This window comes from Macrosteles quadrilineatus, unplaced genomic scaffold, assembly GCF_028750875.1.
Source record: "Macrosteles quadrilineatus isolate MER2022 unplaced genomic scaffold, UCM_ALF_1.0 Scaffold_2__2_contigs__length_208266976, whole genome shotgun sequence".
In the NCBI taxonomy this organism is placed as follows: Eukaryota; Metazoa; Arthropoda; class Insecta; order Hemiptera; family Cicadellidae; genus Macrosteles; species Macrosteles quadrilineatus.
In genome coordinates this window covers 196,239,338-196,259,553 of record NW_026542595.1, presented here as the reverse complement: position 1 = coordinate 196,259,553, position 20,216 = coordinate 196,239,338, and the positions used below count along the sequence as shown (strand labels likewise).

At 35.6% G+C, this 20,216-nt stretch overlaps 2 protein-coding genes across 2 annotated transcripts; both read left to right on the top strand.

Annotated features, from left to right (window-relative positions):
- The first annotated feature begins 4,211 nt into the window (after positions 1 to 4,211).
- LOC128986675 (eukaryotic translation initiation factor 3 subunit K) lies at positions 4,212 to 15,862 on the top strand. The gene is made up of 5 exons (XM_054407160.1): positions 4,212 to 4,361; positions 12,724 to 12,940; positions 13,730 to 13,810; positions 15,104 to 15,242; positions 15,666 to 15,862. The coding sequence occupies exons 1-5, from the start codon at positions 4,294 to 4,296 to the stop codon at positions 15,821 to 15,823; spliced, it is 663 nt and encodes a 220-aa protein (XP_054263135.1). The 5' UTR covers positions 4,212 to 4,293; the 3' UTR covers positions 15,824 to 15,862.
- Positions 15,863 to 16,742: 880 nt separating this feature from the next.
- On the top strand, positions 16,743 to 19,135 carry LOC128986585 (uncharacterized). Its single transcript, XM_054407024.1, has 2 exons — positions 16,743 to 16,850; positions 17,917 to 19,135. Exons 1-2 carry the CDS (start codon positions 16,806 to 16,808, stop codon positions 18,952 to 18,954), a joined length of 1,083 nt encoding a protein of 360 aa, XP_054262999.1. The 5' UTR covers positions 16,743 to 16,805; the 3' UTR covers positions 18,955 to 19,135.
- Positions 19,136 to 20,216: the final 1,081 nt, after the last annotated feature.

The following is a 20,216-nucleotide window of genomic DNA, read 5'->3' as shown; positions in this document are numbered from 1 at the left end:
ACTGAAGTTCACCGACTCCTGTGGAGAACAACAAGCGGCTGGCCGATTATTTAGTCGACCGTGTGCGCGGACTGATAAGGCTAGGCGCACACGAGCGATTATTTTGAGGCGACTATTTCATCGGCCGATCTGTACATCATGTATTTGAATGGAAGCGCGCACACAGGCGATCGAGAATTGCGCCGATTTTAAAATCTGGGTTTTGCCACAGATTCGTAGGCGAGGCGATTGTCGCCCGAAAATCTGTAACGTACAGATTGTTATCAGTCCGCGCACACGGTCGACTAAAAAATCGGCCAGTCGCTTGTTGTTCTCCACAGGAGTCAGTGAACTTCAGTGTGAGTTGTGTTGTTTTCTTTGCTAAAAAATGCCTAAGCTGTTATAACAAAAACTAAAACTTTCAACAGACATTCTATAGTAATTAAAGAACTGTTTAAATAGTAATGAAGAAATAGTAATGAGAAATAGTAATGTTATTGTTATAATAGGTGAGATTGTGTAGTGAGATTGTGTACTTCAGATAGGTTCTCTCCAGTTCATGAATTCTTTAACAGAATAGAAGGGACGTTGGGAAAGCCACTGCTTCAGGTGAGATTTAACTTGTTTGGGACACACAGACTTCAGTTCTTCTGGTAGAATATTGTAGAATCTGGCTCCGGCGTAGGAAGGTTTCATCTCGAAAAACTTCCTGTGATGAAAGGGCAGGTTGAAATCTCCAGCATGTCTGGTGTTGTAGGAGTGAAGATGGCCATTTCTTTTGAGGCTTCTGGAGCATGCGGAGTCCACAGCTTCTAAGATGTATATGGCTACAACAGTGAGTATTCCCCAATCCCTGAAAGTCGTTCTGCAGCTATCTCGCCAACCCAACTTTGCCATTGTTCGTATGGCTCTCTTCTGGAGAAGTAGGACTCTTTCCAGATTGGCGCAGGATGATCCTCCCCAGAGGGATACTCCATAGTTCATGTTGCTCTCGAAGAGAGCGTGGTAAGCGACTCTTGCTGTTTCCAATGTACTGGAGGCCATGACTCTTCTGATTGCGAATAATGCGCTACTTAACTTCATGCAGAGGATATCTACATGGGGTATCCATGTAAAAGTGGAATCGATGGTCATCCCTAGATGTGTTGTAGAGCTCACGGTGTCAAGGTTCGGCAAGCCAGGAAAGGGTTTTTTACCGAAAGTCAGTTGCTTGGTCTTGTCTTCGTTAAACACAAGGTTGTTATTTTGACAGTAGTCTAATGCAACATTCAGAGCAATGTAGGATTTGACTTCGAGATTTTCCAAGGACTTGCTGGAGGATACGATTACAGAATCATCTGCGTACATAAAGCACTGTCCATAAGCGTTGACACATTCTGGTAGGTCGTTGGTGAAGAGAATGAACATCACTGGCCCCAAGACAGAACCTTGAGGGACGCCTCTTGTGACAGGAAGTGGGCTGGATCTAATCATCTTCGATACTTTTCCGTCTGTCCGGTGGATTTCAACTACTTGCTGTCTGTCTGAAAGGTAGCTAGAAAACCATTTCAGGGCAATATTTTGAATTCCCAAGGCTTCTAGTTTTGACAGGATCAGATCATGGCCTAAGCAGTCAAATGCCTTGCTTAGGTCAATGAAAATTCCGGCGACGGTCTCCTCCTCTTCTAGGCAGTCTATCACATGTTCACAAAGGTCCACCAGAGCTGTCATAGTTGAGCGGCCTTTGATGAAGCCGTGTTGTCTTTTAGTCAGGAGATCATTTGCAATCATGTATTCAAGTAGCCTGGATAATACAACCTTCTCCACTATCTTAGATACTGTCGGCACCAGTGATATTGGCCTGAAATTGCCAACTTCATCCCTTTTCCCTCGTTTATGTAAAGGGTATATCTTTGATTGTTTCATTTTTAAGGGGAAGACGCCTTGGGCCAGGGATAGATTTGATATATGAAGAATGGGCTGAAGTAATTCGTTTTTACAATGCTTGACCATTCTTGATGATATGTCATCCAAGCCAGTTGAAGACTTAGACTTCAACGAGTCTATGATAGTTTTTAATTCCAGTTCGTGAGTTGGCATGAAGAACTCTAGTTTTGAATTAACAGCTTCTTCCTTGGGCAGTTGAAGTGATTGAGGCGCAGGGTTGTCCAAGCCTAGGGTTTTGTCTGCAATCGTTGCAAAATAATCGTTAAAGTGTTGAGCAATTTTTTGAGGGTCCTCCTGGCGGGTATCATCTATTAGAAGGGATTTAATTTCGGCCTTTGTAGGTTTTGTGGATTTCCGCTCTTCATTTATAACATCCCATACAGCTTTGCTCTTGTTGTCAGAGTTCCGAATGCGCTCCGCATTAAAGTCTCGTCGAAGTGAATTCAACTTCAAGTCATATGATTTTTTCAAGTTATTGGCTATTAACTTGTCTTCTGCACGCCCAGTTAAAATATAACGGTTGTTTGCCGCCAAGAATCTTTGTCTAAGCTCTTTAGCACCTTCATCATAGAAACATTTATTATTTTTGTTTTTCTTGGCTCTTGATTTTCTGTATGGACAGGCAAGATTGAGGTTTGTGGTAACGATGTGCATGAACTCGTTGTAGGCCTCATCAACGTCATGTTTGTTGAGTACACTTTCCCAAGTTTCTTGAGAGAGCTGAACCTTCAGCTGGTCAAGATTACGCGCGGTCACCATCCGTCTGGTGTGACTTGATTGCTTGGGGATAGTCGTAGATATGCGTATGGAGCATAACTGTCCGGTATGATCGGAGATGCCGGTGTTGATCACTTCGACATTGATCAGGTCCAGATCAAGGTTTGTGCAGACCGCGTCAATGGATGTAGAGGAAAAAGTCGAGATGCGAGTTGCAGGTAAATCAATTCTCTTGCAGTCGTATGATGTCAAGATTTCTGTCAGCAGCCTCTTCTCGGTCGAAGGCTTGAGTCCATCGATATTGAGGTCTCCAATGACCAGGGTGGATGAGTTGAATACAGGAAAGGTGTCAATAATTTCATCAAGAAGGTTTAGGGCTTGTTTAGTTTGATCCAGAGTGTCTGCGGGTGGTCGGTAAACTCCCAGTATGTACAGATATTTTGAACCACAAAGGCGCATCTTTACGGCTGCTACTTCACAGATAAGTGGTATGCTGTGACCCTCTACTTCCAAATCAAAAACTTCGTTAGATAGCTTGTCATTTTTGTAGATGGCTACCCCACCTTTGTTGAGGTTGTTTCTTCCAAAGGAGGCTATCAAAGTGTAGTTTAATAGTCTTGTGTTCATTATTTCCTCGGGTGAGTTACCATGTTCAGTAAATACTGCTATATCTGGATTTAGCATGTGAAGAAGATGGTTGATTCTATTTATTTTATTGTTGATCCTGTCTGTGTTTTGATGCAAAATCTTTAGAGGCTTCTGTGTGGAATCTTTGAATTTTGTTTTGGTTGGGATACTCCTAAAAAAGAACTGTCTTTTTTTATTTCATCAGGTGGAGATACAATGGTCCCATCATAAGTCTGTCTATTGTTGTTTGATGAGGAAATTGAAGCAACATGTACAGCTTTAGCAAGTGGTGAATGTTTGTTAGTACATGCGGTAGTTTGCAGATCATTGGTATCGGACATTTTAAAAGTAGTGTAGAATTGAATGTATTTTGAGTAGAACTCTTCTATAGATTCATTGGGTGGTCGTATAATCGCGTTCAACGTAAAGTGTTGAGTTTATAAAACTGTCGATTTAAAAGTCTCTGACTTACTATCGGATGAACCCATAATATTTAAGTCGTCTTCTTTTTTTCTTAGATCTAATTAGAAGAGCACAAACACAGGTTAATTCAACAAAGTCCATTTTAGGATTGCTTAAACGCACTCAAAAAATCCATTTCTTCACTAAAAAATCGCCACGTGTGCGCCTATACATAAATCAAGGGCGATTTATTTTTGGCCGATTTTTTAATCGGCCGATCGAAAAATCGACCGTGTGCGCCAGGCCTAAGAATCTGTACGTTACAGAGTTTTGGGCGACAATCGCCTCGCCTACGAATCTGTGGCAAAACCCAGATTTTAAAATCGGCGCAATTCTCGATCGCCTGTGTGCGCGCTTCCATTTAAATACATGATGCACAGATCGGCCGATGAAATAGTCGCCTCAAAATAATCGCTCGTGTGCGCCTAGCCTTAGTCATCTTCTTCTTTTTTATTGAGTCGTCACCCACCGTTTGCTTCCTTGCTTTGTTTGTCGTTTACTTTGAGGTTATATTGGTGGACAGGATTATAAATTAGCCATATATTGTCGTAGTTAGTTAGTTGGTTATAGTATTTACTCAAAATGGCAGAAACAACGCGTGCAGAACAAATGAAACAAACAGTTGCAAGTAAAGTGAAAGGAATTGACATGTAAGTTTAATAGGTAATAGGTAATCCTATTTTAAGTTTTCCTAATAGACTAGGCCTAGGCTATTGTTAAGTTAGACGTCTACTCACGGGAAGACTGTTTTTCAACTGAAATCGGCAACTAGTTGGACAAACTAGTCGCCTGCCTACCGACCAATGGAGTTAGGTGGGACAGTGCACATGGTGCAACTGCGATGCGACCAGTTGAGGACCAGTCGGCGATCAGTCATAAGCAGCCGGACCTGCCGGTTGGAAGGTGATTTCAGTCGCCTGGTTTGAACAACTTTTCGCATATTTGTATTGCGCTTTTCAAGGATTGGGCATACCAACTGCGATAACTCTATGTAGGCCTAAGTAATTTTTGACATCCTGTTGTACATAGACTGAAATTTTGCAGGTCCGTGAAGTTGGCGTACCCATATTAGCGTATCCACTTTTGATCATACCAATCGTTAGTTCATCGTTAGTTCTCGATAGTTCCCAAATTTTTTCGTTAGTTCTCAAAAAATAAAAAAGTTATAGCCGATTATAAGTGGGTACGCTAACTTCACACTTCCGGGTTATAGCACGCGCCGTTTTCTGAGGAGAAATGTTTACATCTATATACCAATCGTTAGTTCTTCGTTAGTCCTCGATAGTTCCCAAATTTTTTCGTTAGTTCTCAAAAAATAAAAAAGTTATGAGGCATACAAAGTGGGTACGCTAACTTCACAATTGTACAATTTCCAGCGGGAACAGTTTTTTTACTATAAATGCCTATATCTATATACCAATCGTTAGTTCTTCGTTAGTTCTCGATAGTTCTCCAAAATTAACGTTAGTTCTCAAAAAATAAAAAAGTTACGAAGCATAAAAAGTGGGTACGCCAACTTCACAGTTATAGAATTTCCAGCGGGCACAGTTTTTTTACTATAAATGACTATATCTATATACCAATCGTTAGTTCTTCGTTAGTTCTCGATAGTTCTCCAATATTTACGTTAGTTCTCAAAAAATAAAAAAGTTAAGAGGCATACAAAGTGGGTACGCCAACTTCACAATTATAGAATTTCCAGCGGGCACAGTTTTTTTACTATAAATACCTATATCTATATACCAATCGTTAGTTCTTCGTTAGTTCTCGATAGTTCTCCAATATTAACGTTAGTTCTCAAAAAATAAAAAAGTTAAGAGGCATACAAAGTGGGTACGCTAACTTCACAATTGTACAATTTCCAGCGGGAACAGTTTTTTTACTATAAATGCCTATATCTATATACCAATCGTTAGTTCTCGATAGTTCTCCAATATTAACGTTAGTTCTCAAAAAATAAAAAAGTTAAGAGGCATACAAAGTGGGTACGCTAACTTCACAATTGTACAAATTCCAGCGGGAACAGTTTTTTTACTATAAATGCCTATATCTATATACCAATCGTTAGTTCTCGATAGTTCTCCAAAATTAACGTTAGTTCTCAAAAAATAAAAAAGTTACGAAGCATAAAAAGTGGGTACGCCAACTTCACAGTTATAGAATTTCCAGCGGGCACAGTTTTTTTACTATAAATGCCTATATCTATATACCAATCGTTAGTTCTCGATAGTTCTCCAATATTTACGTTAGTTCTCAAAAATTAAAAAAGTTAAGAGGCATACAAAGTGGGTACGCTAACTTCACAATTGTACAAATTCCAGCGGGAACAGTTTTTTTTACTATAAATGCCTATATCTATATACCAATCGTTAGTTCTTCGTTAGTTCTCGATAGTTCTCCAATATTTACATTAGTTCTCAAAAAATAAAAAGTTACGAAGCATAAAAAGTGGGTACGCCAACTACACATCTATAGAATTTCCAGCGGGCACTGTTTACTGACTATAAATGCTTATACTGTATCTATACACCAATCGTTAGTTCTTCGTTAGTTCTCGATAGTTCTCCAATATTTACGTTAGTTCTCAAAAAATAAAAGTTACGAAGCATAAAAAGTGGGTACGCCAACTTCACAACTATAGAATTTCCAGCGGGCACTGTTTACTGACTATAAATGCCTGTATCTATATAACAATCGTTAGTTCTTCGTTAGTTCTCGATAGTTCTCCAATACTTACGTTAGTTCTCAAAAAATAAAAAAGTTACGAGGCATACAAAGAGGGTTCGCTAATTTCACAATTATACAATTTCCAGCGGGCACCTTTTTCTGACTATAAATGCCTATATCTATATACCAATCGTTAGGTCTTCGTTAGTTCTCGATAGTTCTGTAATATTTACGTTAGTTCTCAAAAAAATAAAAAAGTTACGAGGCGTACAAAGTGAGTACGCTGACTTCAAATTTAAAAAATTTCCTGCGGGCACCGTTTTCTGACTAAAAACGCTTATATCTATTTTTACCAATTTTTAGTTCTTCGTTATGTCGTGTTAGTTCCCCAATATTATTACTAGTTCTTAAAAAATAAAAAGGCAATAAGGTCTTAAACGTGGTTATGCCAACCTCAAACCCAAATCATTCCTAGCGTGCACCCTTGTCTGACTAAAAGTGCCTATATCTTAATATTAATCGTAAGATGGGCTCACTCATTTATTTTGTTAGTTCTAAAAAAATTAAATAAATATACGTATAGCCAATAATCAATAGATAAACTTATTTAATGCTTCTGATTTCCAGCGCGCACCTTCATTCAAAGAAAAATGCTTACAGTATACTACTATACAACTAAATAAATATTGTCTCGACCCCGCCATACCCAATACGCCATGCTAGTAATGTGTTGTACACATTTATTCCATCCACTACTCCAGTCTCCAGTTTGTTCAAGTCCGTATGACCTTCCAGTCTCGATCCGTGCAACTGTCACTCGTAACGTGTTACGTTTAATGATGTAATTTTATAATACTAATACCGAACACAAACAAATACAAACAATACAAACGATTAGTTTAATTAACCAAACAGAAGTTCTTTGATCGTACATATTTTATCTGCTTAATCCAATTCAAATAATCACTGCTTATAAATTACTTTATACCATTTTACTTAGCAGACTCTGGTTTTCATTTTGATGGATAGTTTATTTTGTTTCCATGATGGACTTTTTATAAAATGCACTTTTTCACACAACTAAGTAGGTATAAATATGATTTCATTGCTTATCTAAAACCAATTTTTGGAAGCGTTGTCTTTTTTGGATGTTCTAATTAACTGAACATATTCAACTGTTAATCATTTTGATAACGTAATCAAAATTATCACTCCTAAAAAATAATCAAACCGAGTGACACCTGCAACTACTATTGCGGATATCACAGATAAGCGCTATCCTGGAACTGAGAAGCAATCCTTTCTCTTCGAGAGAATCATAATGTGATAGTTATTCTAATGTCAGTGTTACTTTGATTTTCATTGTGTGAAGATGAATCAAATTACAATGCATGGAACTAAAAATTGGTATATAGATTTAAGCGTTTTTAGTCGGAAAACGGTGCCCGCTGGAAATTTTGTAATTTTGAAGTCAGCATACTCACTTTGTATGCCTCGTAACTTTTTTATTTTTTTTTTTTAGAACTAACGTAAATATTGGAGAACTATCGAGAACTAACAAAGAATTAACGATTGGTATATAGATGTAAGCATTTTTATTTAAAAAAAACTGTGCCCGCTGGAAATTCTATAATTGTGAAGTTGGCGTACCCACTTTTTATGCTTCGTAACTTTTTCATTTTTTGAGAACTAACGCAAATATTGGAGAACTATCGAGAACTAACGAAGAACTAACGATTGGTATATAAATATAAGCATTTTTATTTAGAAAACTGTGCCCGCTGGAAATTCTATAATTGTGAAGTTGGCGTACCCACTTTTTATGCTTCGTAACTTTTTCATTTTTTGAGAACTAACGCAAATATTGGAGAACTATCGAGAACTAACGAAGAACTAACGATTGGCATATAGATATAAGCATTTATAGTCATAAAACGGTGCCCGCTGGATATTCTATAATTGTGAAGTTAGCGTACCCACTTTGTATGCCTCGTAGCTTTTTTATTTTTTGAGAACTAACTTAAATATTGGAGAACTATAGAGAACTAACGAAGAACTAACGATTGGTGTATAGATATAAGCATTTATAGTCAGAAAACGGTGCCCGCTGGAAATTGTATAGTTGTAAAGTTAGCGTTCCCACTTTGTATGCCTCGTAACTTTTTTATTTTTTGAGAACTAACGTAAATATTGGAGAACTATCGAGAAATAACGATTGGTATATAGATATAGGCAATTATAGTAAAAAAAACTGTTCCCGCTGGAAATTGTACAATTGTGAAGTTAGCGTACCCACTTTGTATGCCTCATAACTTTTTTATTTTTTGAGAACTAACGAAAAAATTGGAGAACTATCGAGAACTAACGACAAAATAACGATTGGTATATAGATATAGGTATTTATAGTAACAAAACTGTGCCCGCTGGAAATTCTATAATTGTGAAGTGTGCGTACCCACTTTGTATGCCTCTTAACTTTTTTATTTTTTGAGAACTAACGTAAATATTGGAGAACTATCAAGAACTAACGAAGAACTAACGATTGGTATATAGATATAGGCATTTATAGTAAAAAAAACTGTTCCCGCTGGAAATTGTAAAATTGTGAAGTTAGCGTACCCACTTTGTATGCCTCATAACTTTTTTATTTTTTGAGAACTAACGAAAAAATTGGAGAACTATCGAGAACTAACGACAAACTAACGATTGGTATATAGATATAGGTATTTATAGTAACAAAACTGTGCCCGCTGGAAATTCTATAATTGTGAAGTGTGCGTACCCACTTTGTATGCCTCTTAACTTTTTTATTTTTTGAGAACTAACGTAAATATTGGAGAACTATCGAGAACTAACGAAGAACTAACGATTGGTATATAGATATAGGCATTAATAGTAAAAAAAACTGTGCCCGCTGGAAATTCTATAACTGTGAAGTTGGCGTACCCACTTTTAATGCGTGTAACTTTTTTATTTTTTGAGAACTAACGTTAACTTTGGAGAACTATCGAGAACTAACGAAGAACTAATGATTGGTATATAGATATAGGCATTTATAGTAAAAAAACTGTTCCCGCTGGAAATTGTACAATTGTGAAGTTAGCGTACCCACTTTGTATGCCTCTTAACTTTTTTATTTTTTGAGAACTAACGTAAATATTGGAGAACTATCGAGAACTAACGAAGAACTAACGATTGGTATATAGATATAGGTATTTATAGTAAAAAAACTGTGCCCGCTGGAAATTCTATAATTGTGAAGTTGGCGTACCCACTTTGTATGCCTCTTAACTTTTTTATTTTTTGAGAACTAACGTAAATATTGGAGAACTATCGAGAACTAACGAAGAACTAACGATTGGTATATAGATATAGGCATTTATAGTAAAAAAACTGTGCCCGCTGGAAATTCTATAACTGTGAAGTTGGCGTACCCACTTTTTATGCTTCGTAACTTTTTTATTTTTTGAGAACTAACGTTAATTTTGGAGAACTATCGAGAACTAACGAAGAACTAACGATTGGTATATAGATATAGGCATTTATAGTAAAAAAACTGTTCCCGCTGGAAATTGTACAATTGTGAAGTTAGCGTACCCACTTTGTATGCCTCATAACTTTTTTATTTTTTGAGAACTAACAAAAAAATTTGGGAACTATCGAGGACTAACGAAGAACTAACGAAGAACTAACGATTGGTATATAGATGTAAACATTTCTCCTCAGAAAACGGCGCGTGCTAGAACCCGGAAGTGTGAAGTTAGCGTACCCACTTATAATCGGCTATAACTTTTTTATTTTTTGAGAACTAACGAAAAAATTTGGGAACTATCGAGAACTAACGATGAACTAACGATTGGTATGATCAAAAGTGGATACGCTAATATGGGTACGCCAACTTCACGGACCTAAATTTTGCGTCAGTTTCTTGTAATGCTGGCCTAAATTTCAATTTTAGACACCAGCACATTCTGTGACTGGCTCACAACTACGTTCTTTTTTAATAAAAAATTGGCAACAGCTGGTCCATATAGATATGGGATGTCTTCTTCAGTATAGCTCGTGCGTTTCCTGGTGAAGCCTGGGGGTAGGGTTGAAGCCCCTACAAAACCGGTTGGCTGCACTTTACTTGACGTCCTACACTCATTCGAATGAAAATATCGATCGATATATCGATTAATCGATTGCTTCATTCGATATATCGTTTGGTTAGTTAGGTAAGGTTAACCTAACCTAACTAACCAAACGATATATCGAAAGAAACAATTGAATGAAAATATCGAATCGAAAAAAACAATCGAATGAGTGTAGGACGTCAAGTAAAGTGCAGCCAACCGGTTGTGAGCCACTCTAACCACCTGCCAGGCTTGACCAGGAAACGCACGAGCTCTATCCAATAGTCAAGAGGCTATCAAAAAGTCAACTCTTTTATCAGCTGGCCTAACTTAAATACCTTTTGATTTACGGTAGGCCTAACTTATTCATGAAGATTCTGGACTTAACTTCTAAATATTAAGTAATAAACCATTCCTACCTGACACCTACAGGTACCGACATTTTCTTGGATCCGCCCATCACAAGTTTTTAACAATCAAATCCATATACAATACAAGAAGTAATTGTCGGATAAATAGAACCTTTAATAGGCTGAGTAAAACATTGAAAAGTCATGCTGTTATGTCCGATTATTTTAATAAATTGAGTAGGGCTATTCAATTTTATCCAGGGAGACACTCTTTATTCTTATGTTAATTTTATGACTGGCTCTTAAGAAACCCTTTTTTTCTATTGACGACTTCATGGCTGTAAAGGAAGTTCAGTTTTAGACTCATTATCAAATCAAATCAAAACATACTTTATTTCCAAAAATATTGCAGAATATAAATTATAAACATAACTTCCAGTGAAACAGATTGCTATTGCATAGATAAAAATAATTTAATATAAAAATACATGTAAACTTAATAATAACAACAAAGGATGTAAGGTCTCAGAGAAGCTATGTTACACATATAAGGAAATAAGCCTACATGGGCTGGAAGCCTGTGCGTAGGCTCAGTCGCTATCAGTGACTTAAGTATTTGTTGGAAAACAATAATATTCATAAATATTCAGAAAATCTTAAAAACAAATAATTTAATATAATTGTAAAAATATTCTGAGGCTAAATTAGTGAAATGAGCAATTTGAGGAATGAGGCAAGGCGGAGAGCACAGACATAAATATAGTTAAGAATGTTCGATGTTAGTAATTCAGTTATTGTAGGGTCAAGTCTGCCTATACTCTGCTTTGATTAGGAGTTCTGATTCATCTACACCCCACTCTATCAGACAGCCAGTGATACATTTTTTAAAATAGTAATCGATGGAGAATGAAACAAATGATAAGAATTACAACGGGAGATAACATTACGATATAAAACTTCAGAAATGTAAGAGGAATTTGTTAATGAGTTAGACTTGGATAAATGGGAGGTAGTTATTCCGACATTCTGTGCATATCGGGTATTATAAGAATGTGATGTTTGGTTAAAAATAAATCGAAGTTCTTGAAAACATGAATTGAAAGAAATCTATTAAATAACTGTCTTACACGTAAGGAGTAAGGATAATTCACGAAATAATGTGTTAGTGGGGTATCGAATTGGCTTATTGAAACAAACTTTGAGTAACAACTTCTGAAGGACAAAGAGAGGTTCTAAAACAGTGGGAAAATTATCGTAATTATTTAGTGGGATTATCAGTGCCTAGTTTATTGTTGTTAATCCTTTAATTCTCTATCAACGTTAGTTATAACTTTTTCTATCTCTTGTAACCAGGGCCTTGTCTACTGTTGTTTATATATTTAATTGTCCATCAACGTTTGTTGCAATTGTTAATTTTTATAAGTTTTTTTATCTTAATTTATGTTATAAGTATATTGTTGTTGGTTCATATAATTTATTCTTTGTTAAATTATCGTATTAATTTACAAAATGTATTTATTGTTAAATCACATTCCATACTGTTAGTTAATCCACAGAGCTGACACCTCATAAATGAACATATTAGACATGTTTTCTGTAATGTCTAGCCTGACTGTAGCCATACATGACAATTGTCAATGCATATTTTGTAATGTCCAATGACAAATCAATTATTCTGATTCTGATTCTTAATAGCCCATGAAATTTACATAAAATGTAGACCTATCTATAATTAAATTCAAAGGGCCAAATTATATCAGTAGGCCTACTTGCTTTGTAAATATTTTTGCAGATCCAAGACTGGTCTAGGCCATAGAAGTGCTAACTTAAACGCTCAAGTGTGCTACGTTTTATGCTATTTATATTTACAACATTTACAGGTACAACCCAGATAATCTGAAAACACTAGAAATGTATGTTGAAATCCAAAGCCAAGAGAACGCTTATGACCTGGAAGCTAACCTTGCTGTTTTGAAGCTTTACCAGTTCAGTCAGAATTACGACATTAAGATTACCTGCCAGATACTGATGAAAGCGCTGACCAACTTTCCCCACACTGACTTCATCCTGTGCAAATGCCTTCTGAATGAGCAGCTTGTAAGTTGTTTAATATAATGTTAACAGCTTGCTAACTATATTTTCTCTGCACGAAGACAGCAATATAGGCTAGCTTTGTTATCATTTCATGAAAAAGTTAGGCTACTTAAATTTATCATTAAGTTAGCCATACAACTTAATTGCTCTTTTTTAAAACGTTTAACTTCCCGATGAGCTAGTTAATTGGAACTTAAAGAGCTCACAAATGGATGACAATGCAATATTATACCATTTAATTTTCATATTTCCCTTGGGCTACGCTCTATGGGCTTGTTTTCATTGGCTCGCTTTCTTGTCCGATACAAATTTTGCAATCAATTTTAAAATAACTTCCTGATGAGCTAGAGACTTGAAACTTGAAACATAGCTCACAAATGGATGACAATGCAATATCATATAATTTAATTTTCATATTTCCCTTGGGCTACGCCCCATGGGCTTGTTTTTATTAGCTTGCTTTCTTTTCCATTACAAATTTTGGTATTGATTGTAAACTAACTTTCATTTTGAAAGAATGTAATTGAAGTCAGCTGCGAATACTTAAATTTGACAGTTGGAAGAGCAGAGGTTAAGAGGTACAGGTTCTGCTCCCGAGGGATTCTAAATATACAACATAATTTCAAAGTAAAAAAAAAAAACATTACAGATGAGATATTAAAGTTTTGATTAGCCTATGTATTAACTGTTAATTCATATTTTTTATCTTGGATCATAACATGAAGCTAGTTTTTCACAATCAATTTCATGTCTTCTATTTCATGTTTTAACATCGGACAATTTTTTTAACAGACTAAGGAACACCCTATCAGCCAGATCATCTACCTAGCTGATATCCTTGAGTGTTGTGATTTCCAGCTGTTTTGGGATCAGGTAAGTTACTATCAAAAGATTTCTTAAAATGAAGTAAATGAGAACATCTTTTGTCCAACTACTCTTTAATTTACTAGCAATTTTTAAAAAATCCTCCTGATATAATTGTACATTATTGTTTTCCGATAATTCAGCTTATTATGGGCTAAAACTATAATAAAACATTACATTTTCAGTGCTAATTTAAGCCTTTTAAGGGTAAATTCCCAATAGCTCTTGAGGTATCTGAACAAGAAGATTAAGAATCAAATTTGATTGAAACCCTCAGACATGAAAAAACTTTATTTTGTTTTACATTTTACAGGTGATATTCACTTGCTAATACTTGTTTAAACGTACCGGGATAAGCATTATAAGCATCTAAGGCTGATTTATCAACATCAACCATCAAGAGTGACCAACCAAACCTTCAATTATTTAACTGTAGAGAAACTCAGCAAAAACGGCTATAAACTGCACCTGACTGGGAGTAAACTTACAGAGCTAACAGTACTTTGGTAGACTGTTGGGCCTGTCTATAGGGTTGTATTGTTGACCAGAAGATACCGTATATTGAAGGGTTATGCTATATTCCGTCTTATTACAGAGAAGCAAGGTACAGCGGAAACACGCTTATGGGACGACCGTGCGCTTTCAGTTCTGGTATGTCGTACCAGAAATATAATTGAGACAAGCAAGGAAGATCCTGAGCGTCAAGCACTGTGCGTACCCTAAATTCCTATCACACAGGGTCTTCCTCCACGTGAGCGCTGTGGTACATGATGGCAAGGGGGTGGTGCTGGACTTGCCCTAGACACCAGCACTAGTGCTAGACACCTAAATGTACCATTAATGTTTTCTCAGTACTTTACTTCTCAGAGTCTTAGTCAGGACTGGGCTACAACTTAAGGAGTTCAACTGTTTTTGGTATAGTTGAGAGAAGACCACCTAATATGGTGAATGGCTCAGATAGAAGTTTACTTGATAACACACCTCTGATCATTTTGCTACTTTTTACCTTTGACTTTTACTTATTGTTATGATATGTTTTTCCATCCACCTGAGATTATTCTATAGACTGGAAAATTGTAACTGACATAATAGACAAGTTGAATTATTGTGTAGTGTACATAACAGAATGTGTAAGAACAAATAATAAGCATAATTAAAGCTATTTTAAATCAACAAGAGGGTTACGCTCCTAAGTTCTAAGGATAAAGTTAGGTTCCTATCTTTGACCAATTCACACTTGACCCATTGAGTTTCAGTAAAGCTTATGGACAGTGCCAGTTGTAACTTGTTTTGTCCTCTCAGGTTTACAAGATGTCTGACTTGACATCACAAATCACCGGGTTCCACGACTCTATTCGCAAGTTCGTCTGCCACGTTGTTGGAATCTCGTTCCAGACCATTCAGCGACCGCTGTTGGCCCAACTACTTGGAGGAGTCGATGGTATGTTAACTGTTAATGTAAAAGCATTCTCTATGGCATATTAAAGTTTGGCATTCCTTCATTAAAGACTAAAGGGGTAGAGTGTTTATAAAAATGGTTGAATGATCCGAGTCTAAAAAATCTGTCTAAAATTCCATCTTTCCCTTAAGTTTGTGTTACTGTGGTTGACATAAAAGATGCTTTAGTTAAAAATAAGTACAATCAGTTTGGTTTGGTTAGTAAGCATATTCAACAGAAATAAGTCATCAGCACACTTGTATTTACTCTAAAACTTACCACAGCATGAACATGGAAATGGAATCTCTGCTACAAATCCAATTGTTAAACAAAAGCTTCTAGTGATAAAAGTCTCAACCTAACTAGAATGATTGACATCTTGTTGGGTAAGTGGATAGGTGAGTAATATTTTTTTTGATGTTTTAGACAACGTGCTCAGATTTTGGGTTCAGAAGTACGGATGGAAAGAAGAATCCAACAACATTATCTTCATCGCAAACCAGGATGAAAATGTCAAGACCAAGAATATTACAGAGAAAATAGATTTTGATGGAGTTGCTAGCCTCATGGCTTCATGTAGATAGATATTGTTTTTGTATTTTTAAATACACATTTTCAATCAACCATTAAAAGGTATTATTTCCCTTTGAAGAAGAACCCACTATATTTTAATTTACTGTTTAAAGGAAAGCCTAGTTGTTGATGAACATGATTTTTAACAAAAGTGTTCTGGGGTAGAGTTCAGCTAGCTTACCTAAATGTGAAATTTGAGTCTAGAAGATATTGATACTCAATAATAAGGCCACATAACATGACATGACGCTGATATTATTTCCAAATTATGAATATAGAACTTCACAGAGTACAAATAAAGAGTTAATAAAGAAAAGTATAAAATATAAGTTTTGTTATATCATGACTTGTTTTTGCAAATTAATTAATTAACCTCCGCTGTATTTTCTCGGGTAAGCCAGTTGAAAAAAGTTGTATCCTTTTTTTGAGAAATCCCTTTTGTTTCAAAGTCAGCTATAACTTTCATGGTCATAATTAACGCTTGATGTAATAAATTTTCTTAGGGCCACATTCATTATATACCGGTAAGAATGTTTTAAGAAGTTTCAAAGCATAGTTGGCATCATATGCAGTGAGTCATTTGCTGTGTCTTAGTATGTTTTTAAAAGCTCAACAGAGTGGGGATTTGTATTTAATCTTATATTTATTCCCTATAGAATAATAAAAACCTTTTTAAGAAAAAATCACAACAGTTTCAATAATTTTCAAATCTCATCTAAAATATTCAAACTTTTAATTTTGATCTTTCTTAAATAAACTCAAAATTCTAAACTGACTTATTTTATTTTTCACAAAAAAAGAATTTAAAATTTTATTTTCAATATACTTGACTAGTTTCATCTCTTAAAACATCATGTGAACTATATTGTGAAGTGAGTAACAAAATTGTGAAACAGCGATAATTAATATGAACAGATGTTTGTTGTCACATAACTATCTGGCGAAGCTGACAGACTTGCAAGTAGCTTAGTCAGTTGGTCCACGTAATCCATTATGCCTCTTCAGAAACATTATCTCATTGGAATATGTGTTCTTCTGGTAAGCAATGCTATTATGTTTAACAAAAAACTTAATGTTTGTCAAAAAGAGGAACAGTACTCATTGCAATTTTTTATTTTATGACCCAAAATTTTAACGATTATGTCAGTTGCTCAAAATTGAACTTGATTCACCTTGGTTAGTATCACAGATTAAGTGTATTCCTCTTGTTTTCATCCTTAAAAATGAAAATAGCTGGGAAGCTAAGTTGTTATAGTGCTTGTCTAAAACTGAAAGTCGCTTGATTGAAACTGAGGAATGTCGTTTTTATTTCTTTGAGCTTAGCTAATTTTAAGATGAGCTGCACTTAATAATTATGCTTTAAATCGTCCTGACTGAAAATAATAGCTTAATCTTGATCACACAGATACACAAGGCATCTTACTCACTATTATCTTTCATATTTGGGTATAATACATCTTAGTTGCATCGCCATCACAAAACAGAGATAAAATTGTGAATTGTGATCAGATTAAGTTTCTGTCCTGCATTTTTAGAGCACCTTATAAATCAACTAGATTTGGGTTTTCAGCTTTGAAACTATCATGACCAAATACAATTTGTTTGTAAATTGTTGCTTATTCTCAATCATTGTAGTAACCTAAATGTGCACTCCCTATAATTTACCATAAATGAGGTAAAAAACCATTTAGTTGACAAAAGCACACGTAAGATGTATGGAAATCGAAATAGTCATATATTAATGCTGCATCGAATACCTTAATAGGCTAGTTAAAGTTCTTTATAACAGTCATCAAAGGATGCAAAATTTTGTTTGGCAACATTCTTGTTAATACTTAGTTTCCAAATTACTTTGATTGACAATCATAGTCATCTTTTGAGATTCGTTGTATTGAAGATGTCTTTCCATAGTATACCTACTATTGATCGACAACATTGACATCAAATTAATTGGTAAGGCTGATAGTCAAACAGGAAATATCAGCTTTGTCTAAATAGTTGCAGTTAACAAGTTTTACAATAACATTCCATTTGAAATCAATTGATGTTATAAAATGTTGGGACATATTTGTTGTTGATTTTTAATTTTTTAACATTATTCCAGGTGGCTGCAGCTGTAGTATTTTTGGTATTTCTGTTTAAACTAGAAGAAGAAAAGCCATCTCCAAAACTACGTACGGAGGTGTATGCTCACCTCGACAAAATATGCAAAGATGTAAATTCCTTGGACAAAATACAGATAGCAATTTACTTCTTGATGCAAAGCTGGTTGACGATGTGCGATGCCACTCCAGATACGGTCACTTTCGCTCCGCTCAAGTTTATGAAAAAGAGGATTCACGATTCAGTCACTAAAAAAATACAAGAGTTTCACAAAAAAGACGAACAATCAGTTGAAGATTGCATCATAACATATTACAACACCGAGATTAAATCAACTGAAGACGATTTCCACAAGATGCTATTCGAGTTGGTTCTTCAAGGATATATGAAGACGTTCACAGATAATATCGTGCTGGACGAATCTAATCAGTTTTTGAAAATGGAAATGAAAAACTGCAACGCTACAGATTGTCAGTATTCATTTCCCAAACCTCCATCTGTCCCACAAATGATAGACGTGATCATTAAAAAGAGTCAAGATGAGCCAGAAGACGTTCAAGAAAAAAAGTGTGTTCAGGTATTTCAACACTTATTCATTTGGAACGAGAAGATTAAAAAGCCCGAATGGTTTGAGTGGTCCTACTACTTGTTGTTTAAGGGTGTTGAAAAGACGTTGAACATTACTGAAATAGATGTAAAGCAAAACCTACATTGTGCTTCGTCCCAAATGCAAGCCATGGAGAGAGCTATCACGGCTAAGCCAGATGACATCAATCCCTTCTTGGTGACTTTCCTCCGCGAAAGGGATGTTGAAATAGAGGTGTTAGAGGACGAAATTGAATACGCTGAAGAAAGTGCTATTGCCGATTCATTGAATCGCCGTTTGAAAGTACAGTCTATCCTGGCTGAGTTGGTCCTGAAGACTTACATGGAAATGTTTGACATCACCCCGACTGACGGGAGGTTTACAGTCATAACAGGTGGCGGCCCCCCAGTGCAGGTGGAAGTGCCTCCGATGGAAAACATATCTTCTCTATAGCCAGGCTCAAGCAAGAGAAGTAAAGTTTGCTGATTAATTTAAAACCAATAAATTCAATTGTGTGTCATAACTGAATATTTCAAGATGACAAATGGTGGCTGACAATCTTTTATAGTTTAGCACATCGTGTTGTACATTTTTAATAAATATTTGAAAACTGCTCAACAGTTTTTTTCCAACATCATTTATGCCTGTTGCTAGTTACCTTTGACCTACAATGACAATTAATTGGATGAATTAGACACAAGAGTAACTAAACAAGAATACCAACCATGCTCAACAAAAATTACTAAAGACTCATTTAGCTTTTTTCAGATTTTCAGTGTATTCAAAAGAAATTTGGTTTTCAAACAAAAAAGTTAGAAAAATGTGTTTAGAACTTGATTTAAAGGTGTATTTAGTGTTTATATTGGAGTTGGTAGCAAAATAGTTAAAATATTAGCTGTCAAGAATTATTCTTAAACATTTTAAACTTGACTTTAAACTATAAAAAAAAAATCTATTCCACTAAAGTACGCCTACTTATTTTCATACTGTAGTGGTAGAGTGCTATATTTTGTTTTTACATTCCATTGGCCACCTGAGTCAATATAGGTGCATAGGTAATAAGGTTAGATTACTCACAGCATCTGTTTTGTTTCTGGCAATATATGAAATGCGTTGGGATGGGTTTGATTAGAAATGTTATACATTTCAGTAGCATTGTTTTAAATTATCATTCAACTTTATGATTAAATAACTTGTTATATTATGGCAGTGTTTGTTTTCTGGTGGTTTTTTGCCACAGTGTCTACACCCAGAATAGTCCAGGAGCTGAGGGGGGTTGAGCATGCATGAAAGTAGTACGCAATGTTATTGCTGATTATTGTAATATGGACTGTGGTGATCAAAATTACGTATGTCGCCTATTTCAAAAGTGGTCGATAAGGTTGGGGGGAGGGGGCAAACATGGCGGTTTGCGCTATGCGTTAAAACGCTGATAGTTCGAAAACGGTAAAAGATAGAACATCGGTTAAACCGTCGTTGTAATCCTAAAAATGTGGACAACAATAATGGTCATTGGGTCCGAGGTCGTATCTCTATAAATAAACAAGTTATTGTATAAAATATGTAAAAATGGACTTTTCGTGTAGATTTTTTACCGAAAGTAGAATTAATTTGTGAGTGTCGCAAAGAAGTAATATCAAATATCTTTGCTGATAGTTGTAATATGGACTGTGGTGATACAAAATACGGATGTCGCCTACTTTTCAGGTGGTCGA